The sequence below is a fragment of the Haplochromis burtoni genome, unplaced genomic scaffold (assembly GCF_018398535.1).
Source record: "Haplochromis burtoni strain Fernald_Lab_line unplaced genomic scaffold, NCSU_Asbu1 Contig_1, whole genome shotgun sequence".
Classification (NCBI taxonomy): domain Eukaryota; kingdom Metazoa; phylum Chordata; class Actinopteri; order Cichliformes; family Cichlidae; genus Haplochromis; species Haplochromis burtoni.
The window spans coordinates 6693875-6708527 of NW_024582362.1; the positions used below are offsets into that span (position 1 = coordinate 6693875).

At 39.1% G+C, this 14653-nt stretch overlaps 1 protein-coding gene across 2 annotated transcripts; it reads left to right on the forward strand.

Moving 5' to 3' along the window:
• The first annotated feature begins 10 nt into the window (after positions 1 to 10).
• On the forward strand, positions 11 to 10187 carry ropn1l (rhophilin associated tail protein 1-like). Of its 2 annotated transcripts, none has more exons than XM_005912019.3 (6): positions 11 to 1165; positions 1579 to 1711; positions 2423 to 2546; positions 3354 to 3515; positions 4115 to 4290; positions 4720 to 10187. In XM_005912019.3, the coding sequence occupies exons 2-6, from the start codon at positions 1581 to 1583 to the stop codon at positions 4811 to 4813; spliced, it is 687 nt and encodes a 228-aa protein (XP_005912081.1). In that variant the 5' UTR covers positions 11 to 1165; positions 1579 to 1580; the 3' UTR covers positions 4814 to 10187. The 2 variants fall into 2 exon arrangements, with proteins under 2 accessions (XP_005912081.1, XP_042070285.1); XM_042214351.1 differs by having other exon boundaries at positions 7739 to 9559.
• The last annotated feature ends 4466 nt before the right edge of the window (positions 10188 to 14653 follow it).

Here is a 14653-nt window from a genome sequence, read left to right on the forward strand (position 1 = left end):
ACATAATCGTACTATGAAGCGTTCAAGGCTGTAAGCCATATAATGCCAAAGTTTGGGAAGTTGCCCTAAAATTAACGCTTTCACACTAACTTCTACTGTCCCTTTAAAAAACAAGCACAGTCTAGGTTACAGATTCCTTATAATGTAGTCCGGACCTAAGAGGCCTTCTGAGGGTACATCAGTCTCTCTAAACTCAAAACTAATGTGTTTGTCCTTTTGCAGTGTTACTTTGGTCTTCCACTTTTCTATCTAAAGTTAAATTTTATCTTAATAAAAATATTAAAGCCAGTGACCAGTTTCAAAAGAAAGTTTATGTTTAAAGTTTTGAGACTGTAATAAAACCCATAAAGATTCCTCTAAACACATATCTGATTAAATGTATCATTTATTCAATTTGACCGACAGGTTTTAGCGTAACTAACATGAGGGAAAAGGTATTTTCCCAATGATCAGTTAGTCTTACTACAATAAACTTAGGTGAGGGAGCACAGTATGCTGTTTGAACACTGATCTCTGCTGAAAATGCCCTTTTGTATATCTGTGTAAATATTCCATTAATAGTTCTAAATTAGGATGAATGATTCATTTGTTCCTTACAGCAGGGGGGTGTCTAGAAGGGGAGCAAAGGGGCCTGCATCCTGAAATATGATAGGCTGCCCCATCAAAGTCACTGTATTAGAAATATTACTACAGTACTGTCTTATAGTGCCCCAAACCATTATACAGCATAGAACGGGCCACTGGTGCTACTGATTCTAGCTCTTATTTAAGTAAAAAGTTTTGAAAGTGGTGTTTTGTGCACCTGTTTTTTTCACTGGAGGAATATTTCTGACTGAGTATTGAGATTTATGTCGGTGTTCTCCATGGGTGTCATGTTATTTTCGTCAGACAGATAACGCTGCCTCCACATGAACAGAATCAACTTTCTGGGATTTCCTTAGCTGGATGACTGAGCAAGGACCAGGAACAGTGTTTTCAGCAGAGGGGGCGGTAGTGCTCTTCCCGTGGGGTTTCTAATACCACAGGGAGAAGAAGAAGAAGACGCCGTTGCTATGCGACGACGCTACAACACTCCCATGAACTGCTAGGCATAAATAACCATTACTTAGGCTAGCAACTCATATTTCAGGGGCGTCTTCCGGTGACTTTCTGTTCATCAGTCCAGGTAACAGGCTACAGTTTGTAAAGCAAGTACCATACAGTGGATTAATGTCGGTGAACATACTATAATTATGTAGTTGAACAAAGGAGAGGGACAATTGGGAGAAAATGTTTGGTGGACTAGAAATTAGTATTAATTTATTAAGTTGAATCGGTAAAAAAAACGATACCAGATGAGAGTGTATATGCAAATTTTAAACTTACTTCTTTGAAACACACTGTATTCATAATCATATGTCTATATTCCTGTCAAACTCCCATGGCTAGCACAGAAAAATTTGAAGCACCAGAATGCAGTCTTTATATTAATTATGTTTTTATTGTCAGTGCGGGTGATTTTTAGTGTAGTTTTTAATTTTCTATTGGATTCTATTTCTTTTCAACTAATTGGACATTATTGCATTGTTTATATTACAGCCATGCCTCTTCCAGACACATTCTACTGTGCCCAGCAAATCAACATCCCTCCTGAGCTGCCAGACATCCTTAAAGACTTTACTAAGGCAGCCATCCGAACACAGCCCAAGGATTTGTTGCAGTGGTCTACGGCGTAAGTCTTAATGTCTGTCAATGAAGGTTCAGGTTAAGAGTAGAGATATGTGTGATTGTGTTTTATTCCAGTTTAATTCTCACAAACAGGAGCATAAACCATGTCTCCAGGCTACATCACTGTAGGGAAAGGCAGGCCCCTTTCACCTGTGCGTGTCTTATCGTTGCATTGACTAGCTGTAATTAGATCCCAAGGGCTTTCATGTTAGTGCAGCAGTTAAACTATCTTACTGTCTCGAATAAAGAAAAACCATGCTAAAAGCACTCGATGATATGGAAATATTCAATTTATTTTCTTTTACCTTTTATTTCCTACCTCTAAGGACTCTCAGCATCCTCTTCTTTTTTATTGACCAATGTAGCTTGGCTTTGTTTATAGCAATAGACAATAAAGTGAGTCATACAGTGAAGCAAAAAAACAAATCGAGCGCCTCCTGGGTGATGAGATGTTTATGTTATTAAAGTAATACTCTGTTCCCTTTCAGAGATCCTGAAAGTCAGTAAATGCATGGAAAGTTATAATTTTTCTTTTCTAATAATGAAGTGAAATATGCAACAGCATGCCTGGAAGACCTCTTACAAAGAAAAGCAAATGGTATATTTGAATGGTATACTTAGGAAGCTTGGGGGCAGATGAATTTCTGAGAATGGTGATGCTAAACACAGTGTTTAAGAATTCTTTGCTAATTATTATGACTGTGTCCTCTTCCAGATACTTCAGTGCTCTGTCTAAAGGAGAGTGTCTGCCTGTTAAGGACAGGCTGGAATTAAATGTTGCCACCCAGAAGACGGACACTGGGTTGACTCCAGGTCTTCTGAAGATCCTCCACAAACAGGTAGTTTCTCAACAGCAGGCTCGTAATCTGTAGAAGTTGTCGCACAAATAAAATTTTAATTCTCACTGTTGCTTTTGAAAGAAATAAATGCATTTACTTTATCACATATTTGCGTTTCGTCATTTACTGTTTTGCTTTTATGGGTATAATTATAACTTCCATTGAGTTTAATGTCCAACTTTGATTACTCTTCTATTCTTTTATGCGTGTTTTTATGTGTGTGTCTCCATATAGCAGTGATGTTTCCCGTGTGGGTCATTAAAGTTTCATATTGTCTTAAATCCATTTTATCTCACCTGGGCTGTTTACTGGCATCTCGGTGTGGCGGATTCATTAAAAGAAATGAATAATTAATATTTCCTTAAAAGCTAGCACTTAAGCGGCAGCATTAATCTTGTGAGAGTGCTGCTCTTTTGTTGTCTCGAGTTATTCATTTTGTAACATTTTAAACTGCATTGATAGTAGAAAGTCTGAAAGAAATCCAGAAAATCTGGATGCAAAACAAATGCAGATCTGTGCCATTATTTGAGAGATTATTATTAGTGTTTATATCCTGCTCAAATCTACTTTTTATTTGGATTACTGTGCATCAGTATTTGCGGTTATTTATGCCCTGGCTGTCCACATATAAAAGTCTAGAGAAAAAAGAGATTGTAAGTAAATAGAGCCACCAGATTCTCCATATCCAACCTTGTTGTTTATTTGTGGAAATAGGACTCATTTCAGATTTTATCTAGAAAGTGAATAACTAGATTTCCCCCCCTAAAGTCTCCTAACCCCCCATTTTTTTTTATCATCAAATCATAGCTGTCGCCCAAGACAACCTGTAGCAAAGAGGAACTGCAGGCGAAGTGGAAGGGCTTGTGTCTACCTGTGGCTCAGCTGGAGACCCTGCTGTCGCTGGGCAGCTTTGGCTCAGATATTGACTGGATGGAGTTTTTTGCCCTGGGCTGCAGCGCTCTTGGAGGGGTGAGGTGTTCACAATCCTGGCTATAAATGCAAATACAACTTTATATACTTCTTCCTTTGAGCCTTAAAAACCTGGTGCGAGGCCAAGCACAGCTGGAGATCCTCCAGCAGCACACTCTAGTCTCCAGGTGTTAATGTTAGATCCAGGAATTTGCAATGCAGTCTCCATCATCGGGGTCCCCTGGCTCCAGAAAAGAGTGACTGGATAAATCCTTCAGCAACTACTTGAATCTTTGCTTCGCTGTTAAGCCAATGATATTTTTTTTTGGCTTCACAGATTCAGATAGAGCAGTAGTGACAGATCAAAGAGAATTTATTTAAGCATGAAGAACTTTACAGAAGATAAGTTGGTGTCTAGGAAAGCAAATGCAGCTAAGCATTAACAGCATTATGTGCTCAGTGTTAGTAATTTGGGTAGAATTCTACTCCTGTTTTCAAGGCTCTTGAACACTTTAACCACACGAGGGCACTCTTATGCTACTTAGATTTAGCTGTCTGAGTTACAGTGTGTGCATGCAAGTATATTTGCAGTGTGTCTTGCTTAAATGCGATGCAACAGCAAACTAATTCTTTGTTTTTGTGGCAACACAAATCCTCAGACTCTTATCAGTTCGCTTAAGTTTGCCTGCGAGATCCTAACAGAGGATGAGATGGGTGGTGCCGCAAAGATCCCGTTCGACACCTTTGTCAGGCTCTACACTTACCTGGCTCAGCTAGACGGGGACGTGCCACAGGAACGCATTGACAACTTCCTCGGCACTCTGCAGCCACAAGTGTAGGTGTCATTTTCTCCTCAGCTGTCAGTCACACCACAAGCAGAATGGGTGTAGTAGTGGAAAATTGAGCTATTTTGTATGCATAACTATTTTTTTTTTCACACAGCGTAATTAGTTTCCCAGTTTGAATTATTTCTTCAGTCCGAGCTAAAAAAAAAAAAAGGGTTTTGTTTGTTTAAAAAAAATATTTTCCTCTTTTGTAATTCAGTCATAACTCTGGATGTGCTAAGCAGTATTTTAACTCTGTTGGCCCAACATTTCTGCCAGTCAGTGTCAGTTGGCTCAGAAGCACAGACAGTTTAAGCGCTAAGCCATTTCCCACTATAGCCTCAGATAATGTTGTGAGATTGTGATGTTCAGTGTTGTGAAAATCCCTATGCTGCTGAGTGGAGCTGTTGCACTGATTCGCTGGTTTCTCTGCCCGACAGCAACAAGCAGAACGGCATGATTCAGGTTTCCAACTTCTACCCCAGCAGGAAGGGAGGGAAGCAGAGGCAGAAAGCAGTGGAAGAAAGAAGTTAGAAATAGGAATAAGGAAATGATGGCGCCCAATTAATAAATGGAGCAGCTAACGCTTCGTCAAGCACAGCTGTTTTTCCAAAAAGAAATTGGTCCCATTAATTGTTGGCATCAGCCACTGTGGCCGATTATTCATCAGTGTCCGGCTGAATCAAGCCGCTATTATGAGTCGGGTTGGATTTAATGAGCAGCAATAGAAGCACAAAGCTGCCGTGCTCAAACTGTCAGGTAGGGCGTGTGTGGATGCTTTTTATTTCCCATTCCCGTATGACTCGGCTAGTGAAGTTCATTTATCATGCACGCTGCCTCACCACATTTGGCCTCTCTGCTCGCGTCTGCATTTCACCCAGCAGACCAAAAAAAAAAAGGGAAGTCAAATAGATAAGCGCCTACGCCACAAGAGTGTGAGTTTCAGCTTGCGTTAGAGACTTGTGTTATATTCACTCCTCTGTGCAGTACTGTAAACAAACACAGGCACATTTCAACACCAGTGACAGTGACAGTGTGAAAGGTCCAGAGGTCCAGAGATACAGTATGACTGTTATTAACATATTTGCCTCTCATACAAACACACACAAAACTGCTACGCTGGAGGTATTTCAACAGACAGCACAACAAACGGGATCAGAGAAAATTCCGTTTTCAGACACTTTTGGCATTTGGTCTCAGGGGTGGAGGATACACGGACACACAGATACTGTAGCTTACCCCTTCCAGGATTGCAACTGTGGTCAAGTCAAAGAAGACTGGAAGACAGATAGAGCCCCCGCTAACTCGATAACTGCAGGCTCTCTGCCCATATGACACAGCAGAGAAAGAATTTTGTCAGGGCTTCCAGCAGTGATCTTTTTGTGCAACGCCCACGTTAGAACTGAGTAAATGAACGCGCTGAAAATAACTCAGTATTAACTGTAATCTGCTCATAATGCTTTTATATTTGGAAAGATTCCTATTTGTATTGATAGCTTTTATGTCTGGCTGAAGTCTGAAGCAGAGATAACTCTGGTATCAAAGATTTAGCGCACGATGCAGACAGCGCATAATTTGTCTTCATTAAATAACACAACATTCAGAAGCCATGCGTGAGGATGTGGATCGCCCAGCTGGAATTACAAGGTTAAACAGGACGAGATTTTTAGCTGTACTTATATTGTATTAAAAGAGGTATATAAATTGACAAGTAGAAAACATAAACACTGATTTGAACTTGGTTTCCTGTGGATCTTTTTTTTTTCCAGGAACCGATGAACCTCTTTTGATAAGGAAATCAGGAAGTTTTTGATTCTGTGCAGGGTTTTCTCATATACAGGAATTTGCGGCAACCCCACACGTTTTATGCATAGCCAGAGGAAATATAACAGTTCCTTTTTTACCGTAACTACTTATTAGGGATTCATTCACCATTACATAGTGGGCATTACTGTGTATCAGTTGCACAGAAATAATAAAAAACCCATTGATTTTTCAAAATACAGACTAGCCTTGACTGATCATTTTTTATAAGGATTATAAAAACGGCCCATTTTGAAACCGGAAAAACCCTGCGGGGCTATAGTTTTTTTCTTTTCTCAAAAAAGTACATGTTTGTGAGCTGGTACTTTCCAGTGATCTAGGAATTACCCTTAATGCTGTTACTGCTTACAATAAAACACTATGTTGAAAGCTCAGTTGTGTATTTATTCAGTCTGCAAGCACTATTGCTTGCATGAGTGTTAGGAGCTTCTATTTGAAAGCTTTTTGATCTAGTGAATTATTATGTCGTTGTTAATTGGATTTAGATACTCTGGTAATGTTGCTACAGTAAAACAGCAAAGTAGTAAAAACATGTCTTTCACCCTGTGCACATAATTCTTTGAGATTTACAAAATCCAAGCCTCATGACAGCAAATTACAAAGAGCAGCCTCCTGTTGACTTAAATCAAACTAAACCTGGCAAAGCTGGCAAACTGCACGTGTTTTGAGACACAACATGTTCTTGTTCTTTAGAAAAATGTCTGTCTTGTCAGTCACACATGTCTTGGTTGACAGTTCTAGTAAAGTAAAAGTACAATCCACCAAGAATGCTGTGGCCTCAACACAGAGAAGCATTACTATCCTCCTCCTTATCATCATTAGTTTATTTATTTAAAACATGTTGAGGGAGAGCCATAGAGGTGCTGAGGCACACAGTAAGGTGCAGAAGTAAATTTATGAAGCAGCAAAAGAAGAATAGATTGTAAATCACTGTATATGTAAATACCTACTGTTTGATTGCGACACATTATATGCTCCTCACAAAGCATTCCTTGGATATCCTCAAATTTCTCTCCAATAAATTTCTTTTTAGGGGCATCTTGCACTATAATAGTCAGGCTTACAGTTACAGATGTGCCCCCTTTGTTTTAGGATGTTAGAACATGGAAAAACATGATGTAATTGCAAAGATGTCAGTGGTTTAGGAATCTCAGCTTTAGGGTGGACCTTGTTGCGCAGCCTTTACTGTTTCTCCAACTTTTGCTCACAACATCACATCTCCAGGGACGTGACAAATGTTGCAGGGCAGTGCGAAGGAAAAAAAAGGCAGTAGAAGAGAGAGCAGACACAAAGGCTTCATTCTACAGTGACTCTGTTGTGTAAGAGATTTCGGGGTAAGGATAAGGGAAAACATATTTCTAACTGTTTTCTGAAGTTGCAGAATTTATCGTTCTGTGAGCTGTATTGTTGAACTGGGTTGAGCTAGACTCCACTTTGGGAGCATGAGAGCATTGTTGGTTTGAAAGATTTATGGGTCGGTTTTATCAGTCGGTTAGTTTCAGTTTACTTCAAAAAGAAAATCTAGATAAGTAATCTGTGATGACTGGAGATGTTTGTATGAATTGTTTTGCTGTATATATATGAACGAAATGAATTTAATTGACATGTAACATATTTAATGCGTGTATATTACAGGGACCTGCAACATGGGATGATAAAGCCACTGGACTTTATCTACTGGGACGATGTGGCTTCAGCTCCATAACAAACGTTGCACACCGAAGCTGGAGGTTTAACAGTGGAGGTGGATTCGAATCCTAAAAGGATTGTGCATCATGTGCTGATATGTCAAAAATAAGGAAATGATCTAGAAATACTGTCTACATTGTAAATGCTAAAAACAGAAATATGGTTGAACTGTCTGTGATATCACCCTCACTTCTCTCATACGTCTGGGGTATACGCTCACCGCCATCTTTAAGATGGGATTGACAGGCACCTGTCAATCAAGCAAAGACCCGCAAAGCATTTTCTCTTTGAGCCTCATTATCTTCCTAATGGAACAGTGATCTTAAAATCCCCACTGTGACACATATCAGCAGGTGTGAATTTAATTATTGAGACTTAAACTCGTTCAAAAAAATACTGTAATTACTTTTTGCATTTTGAGAGAGGACCTCGGGGTGAGGGGTGGGGGTGCTTCATCAGATTCTGGGATTTATTGCAGCCATTATCATGCTGCCGTTGAAGGACCAGCATTTTATACAGCTTGATAAGTCCCTTGTACAGTAGCATTACCTACATGATTATGCACAACAGTCATTAGTTGCTCTGCAAGACGTCCAAAAAGAAAGTATCCCCTCTTTCACTTTGAAGATTTTATATATCAGGACTTCTTAAAAATTATCTGGTCCTTACCAGGTTCTAAAATGATTTAATGAGACGAAGGATGATCAACATCACGTGAAATATTACACAGTTTCATTATTTGATTAATGAAAATCAATGTGTGTGAAAAACTAAGTAAACTGTATGATTCTGTAGCTGCTTGAAGTGATAGTTTTTTGTGTGACTTTATCAGTCTCTCACATCACTGTGAAGGGATTTTGCTGTTGTACTCCTTCCATTAATTGTGGTTTTCTTGCATTTATTTATGCACAGCTCTATTAAGGTCCCACCACAGTGTTTCAGTCAGGTTGAGGTCTGTTAATTGTATGCAGTTCACGTATCTCGTCCTGTCTATGTAGACAGGAAGAGATAGAAATTTACATTTAACTATTACAACCTTCCTGGTCTTTGGGATATAACCTCGAGTTGTGTTCACTGACAAAGACGCATTCAGACTGATGGAAACATGCTGGCAATCTGTCTGCATTTATTTATTAGACAGCATAATCTCAGAGTGGTTGCAGTCTTTCAGGGTCAGACTGGGACTGTTTGCAGAAAGGTTGCCTCCTATCAGGTGAAATGAGTCCTCTGGGGTGAGTTTCCTGCTCTTGGAAAGATTATATCTATCTTGTTTTCCACTTGTGAATCATTTTCTTACTGCAGAATGATGGACCAGATTATTTGGAGATCACCCCACAACCAATCCCAGATGGCCATCAAGAATTGGTAATCTAAGGTCTTTGCTGATGTCTTTCCTCCTTAACACACACTTAAATGCTACAGACTAGTACTAACAGCTGCTGATGATCAGTTGATCAAGTGCATTGGATTAACAGCACCTTGCTGCTACTTACTGTCTTAATTCCGATATTATGTAAGGTTGCACTTGTTTGTAGTTTTTACACACACTGTTTTTGCCATACTGTTTATTAAATAAATAATAACACAGTGTAATGCTTCATGTGTTGTTGCCTAGTGGAGGATGTATACTTGAATCCTTAAAACTGAAAGACGATTTTTAAAGATTTTTTTTTAATTAATCTATTTACAAGCCTGATTTTGTCTTTGGTCTGACATCATGCTACCAATACGTAACATTGATTGGTACAGCCTGTATTTGGGAGGGTTTTTTTTAAACACATGAATACACAGCACTTAATTAAGGGCCTCTAGTGATTGATTAAAATTAGCTAATTACCACTTGTAGACTATTGAATTTTTTTCCCCCTACTTAACATTCTACAAAAGCTTTTTCTCACCATGGATTTAAGTGTCGCCCTCAGCTTCTGAGTGCTGGTAGTGTTTTCTGCCCTGGCTTCATTAACTTATTAGGCAAGAATATCAAGAGGTTCTAATCAATCTATTAATAATCACCACGTTAGGGTCAGTGCTATAAAGAGAAAACATTTTTTCCAACCTATTCTCAGACAGAAGCAATCCTTTAAAAGCCTGTCATAAACACTTAATTTAAGTCACATTTTCAGTTCATTACACACATGCATGCACCTAACAGTTCAGTGCTTGTGCACATACAGGGCTCATAGTAGATCATTGTGAGGGACTCCTGCTATGTGCCAAAGAGGGGAGCATCGTGGGTGTTTTGGCTGCTTGAGGTTTTCAGGGGAAAAATGAATGACTGAAAGAGGAAAAGCTTACAGGAGCCTGTCTAAACATACAAGCAACAGCAAGGTCATTTTATTTTCTTGCAGAAAAATTCAAGAAAACTCATCTTTCTTTCCTGGAAAGAAGAGTTTTCACATACAGTGGGATGCAAAGGTTTGGGCAACCTTGTTAATAGTCATTATTTTCCTGTATAAATCGTTGGTTGTTACAATAAAAAATGTCAGTTAAATATATCATATAGGAGACACACACACAGTGATATTTGAGAAGTGAAATGAAGTTTATTGGATTTACAGAAAGTGTGCAATAATGTTTAAACAAAATCAGGCAGGTGCATAAATTTGGGCACCACAAAAAAGAAATGAAATCAATATTTAGTAGATCCGCCTTTTGCAAAAATTGCAGCCTCTAAACACTTCCTGTAGGTTGTAGGAGATGGCCATTCCAGAACATTGTACTCTGCATGAATGCCTTAGTGGATTTTGAGCAGTGTTTCGGGTCGTTGTCTTGTTGAAATATCCAGCCCCGGCGCAGCTTCAGCTTTGTCACTGATTCCTGGACATTGGTCTCCAGAATCTGCTGATACTGAGTGGAATCCATGTGTCCCTCAACTTTGACACGATTCCCAGTCCCTGCACTGGCCACACAGCCCCACAGCATGATGGAACCACCACCATATTTTACTGTAGGTAGCAGGTGTTTTTCTTGGAATGCTGTGTTCTTTTTCCTCCATGCATAACACCCCTTGTTATGCCCAAATAACTCAATCGTAGTTTCGTCAGTCCACAGCACCTTATTCCAGAATGAAGCTGGCTTGTCCAAATGTGCTTTAGCATACCTCAAGCGGCTCTGTTTGTGCTGTGGGCGGAGAAAGGGCTTCCTCTGCATCACTCTTGCATACAGCATCTCCTTGTGTAGAGTGCGCCGAATGGTTGAATAATGCACAGTGACTCCATCTGCTGCAAGTTGATGTTGTAGGTCTTTGGTGCTGGTCTGTGGGTTGACTCTGACTGTTCTCACCATTCGTCGCTTCTGTCTATCTGAGATTTTTCTTGGTCTGCCACTTCGAGCCTTAACTTGAACTGAGCCTGTGGTCTTCCATTTTTTTCAACATGTTCCTAAATGTGAAAACAGACAGCTTAAATCTCTGAGACAGCTTTCTGTATCCTTCCCCTAAACCATGCTGGTGAACAATCGCTGTCTTCAGGTCATTTGAGAGTTTTTTGAGACCCCCATGTTGCTACTCTTCAGAGAAAATTAAAAGAGGAGGGAAACTTACAATCGACCCCCTTAAATGCTCTTTCTCATTATTGGATTCACCTGTGTGTGTAGGTCAGGGGTCAATTTGAGTTCCAATAATTAGTTCTAAAGGTTTTGGAATCAATAAAATGGTAACAGTGCCCAAATTTATGCACCTGTCTGATTTTGTTTAAACAATTATTGCACACTTTCTGTAAATCCAATAAACTTTATTTCACTTCTCAAATATCACTGTGTGTGTGTAAATATGATATATTTAACTGACACTTTTTAATTTAACAACCAACAATTTATACAGGAAAATAATGACTATTAACTATTAACAAGGTTGCATCCCACTGTACACGCGTCTTATCGGAAAATGCCTTTTTACATGAAGAATATTCCATGGTAATGTTTTTTTTTTTTAAAGTAATATTACTCTGCTTATAGGTTAAGACATATTTCAAACACATGCCGTGAGGACATTTTGGTTTTATTTTAGAATTACAGCTATTTGTATACACAACTCCTCATTATCAGAGGCTCAAAAGTGACTGTTTGACTACTTGAAGTCTAGAACCCACAGATACAACCAAATGCTGTGTTTCCTTGCTTGAGATGCTCTGTCAGCAACTGCCTGCTTGTGGATCACACTGCCTTCAGTAATTAAAAAGCCGGCTCTGCAAACCACAAGTATTTCCACTCATGAAAGCATCTTTTGACTGAAGACTTTGACAGTGATAGTCTTACCTCCTCAACAGTGTTCTCGACTAGATGTGAAAGAAACCAACAAAGTAATTCAGAGTTCGTCCACTTTAATTGTTTTCTGTCTTTCAGGCCACTAAAGAGTTTGCTATCTCTCTCTGATATGTTTATTTAAGTTTTGCAGCCTAATGATGGCCACCCTCACTTGCATCAGCATCTCCCCATACCACAAAACTACTTGTCAGTGAACTGTTCAATTGCTTATGAGCCTCTGAAAATGATGACTGCATAAAAAACGGCTTCATGAATTTGAGCTGAAAGTCAGCACTTCAATCACATCTTGATTTTTTGATTTAGAAATTGGTTGAGGAGGTGTAAGCAGACAAAACGACAAACATTGTGTCATGCCAAAAACGTATGGACCCAAATGTATTCAGTGGATCGAAGACTCAGTAAGACACTCACACTTTCATGAAATCCACACATTATCAGAAGTCCTTATCAGCTGATCTGTTAGAGAAAATATGGTTTGTCTTCTGAGCCAAGGTTGAGCCAAAGCTGTGCATGTGAAGCATGTGATGTGCAATAAACACGATGTGATATAAATATGACTACAAGCAGTGATGAGCCATTGACCTGATTCATACTTAATACTGTGCTATTTTTAATAAAAGTCGCTTAAATTACACTTGCCACCTTACTGGTGGTGGTTCAACATATATATTTTCATGGTGATTTAATAAGTTCAATCACTTTGTCAACTTTCCATTCCGTGCAATAATGAACAAAGTCTGATTTGCAACGAGGCTGTTCTCAGTTATCAGGCAGAATCCTGCACCGTGGGATGCTGTAGGACATATACAGAGTGTATGTCTGCAAATGTAAAGTGTCCTTATCTGAAACATAAATTTCCCAACAGCTGTGTTTCTGTCCCAGGCCTTGATGATAAAATGTCCCTTTGAAAGAGATAAAGAGTTCGTATCCTAAATTATCACCCTTGTTAATGTACCCTTCCATTTTGAATGAGAAGAGTGACACTGTGGGGATTTGCATGTTGTAGCAGGTTATTTGATTTTATAATACAGTTGTCTAACCATCATTTATATATCATGATAGAAAACAAACACAGGAAATAAAGCTGAATAATGACAACAACAACAATAATAATAATATAAGGCAAACTGTTTCGCATAAGAACTTGTAATATCATGCCATCTTTGAATCCCTGCACTTTAATGGGCTCTAGTTATTGAGTTTAATCCCCTGAAAGACCAGTTTAGTGCCAAGCAATACTAGCCAATTTCTTTTTTACTAAAGGAAAATTGTTGCTTTCACGGGAGCTTTATTCTGCTGAACATTGCACTGAATAGCACTACTACAGCTGAGGGATGGATCAAAATGTAAGACTGGAACAGAATCCAACTTGAAGTATTAACACTCAATTGCCTGTTGGTTTGCTCTGCTTAGCTAAAAGGATTGTGGTCCGACACCACAGGCCTGTGATAAAGCCTCCTTTGTGACAGTTATAACTGTTCAGCTGTGGTTATTTCAGCTGTGTCTGGACTTCCCTTTATAGTTAGTTTCTCTCTTTGCATTACACTGCAGCTGCATTACAATAAGAGGTAGTTCCAATATTTTGTTCACACCCTTTTTTATAAATGAGAGTAGACTAGATATTTGGGAATACTGTAGGAGAAGCAGGGGAAAAGAGAAGTAAAAGAGTCTGTTCCTACTATCTGCCCCCCGTTTTACGTCATGTGCTTTATTCTGTATTCAGTTCAATTTAAAATACTATATAGGGATAAAAATCTGCTAAATTGATAGCTAGGACCATCCACTTTGTGTGCATTTGTGCGTGTGTAACAGGCTGACTGCATGTAGAACTGCAAAATAGCAATGACAGCACAGTTGTATCAGTGTTGTCATGCGTTGCACTGGTTGTCTCTTGTCATGCATAAACAAATGTTGCTAATTTTATAGCAATCACACGTTTGTTTCCCAAGGAGATGTTGCACTTTAGTCTTGAAGTTTGAAGGAGGCTGTGGTGCAGATCCAGGACACACTGGAGAGATGACATCTCTTGGCTGGCTGCATAAGCTGGTAGAGGTACCTGGAGGGCAGAAGGTCTGGGCTTGCTTGCTTAGGCTGCTGCCTCCAAGACATGGATGGATGGAAGCTTACATTTGTTCTTTTTTTTCTTTTTTTTTAAATTCTTTATTTCTAAACTATTACTTCACGAAAGTGATTACAGGCATTAATCAACACAGTTTACAAGAGAAAAACAAAACAAAAAGAAAAAAGAAAAAAAGAAAAAAAAGGAACACTGAACAGTCGGGAGTGACCAGTTAGCTAGGTTGGTAATTTCAAGCTTTGAAAAGAAGATTCGGCTTATGGGTATTGGCATATAAGACCCACTTATCCCAACACGAACGGAACCAACACACCCTGTCATTGACATAAGCTGTTACCTCCTCCATCCTATAAATCTCTAGCGTAATTTCCCACCATATTGACAAAGTCAGTATATCTTGCAAGGACCATTTCTTAGTTATACCTTTCTTACTTGCAACAAGTAAAGCTCTTAACAGACATGTATCATTTTTAGACCAATTCTTTGGTGTTAATTTAACACTGGAGATTTTGCTGTGATAC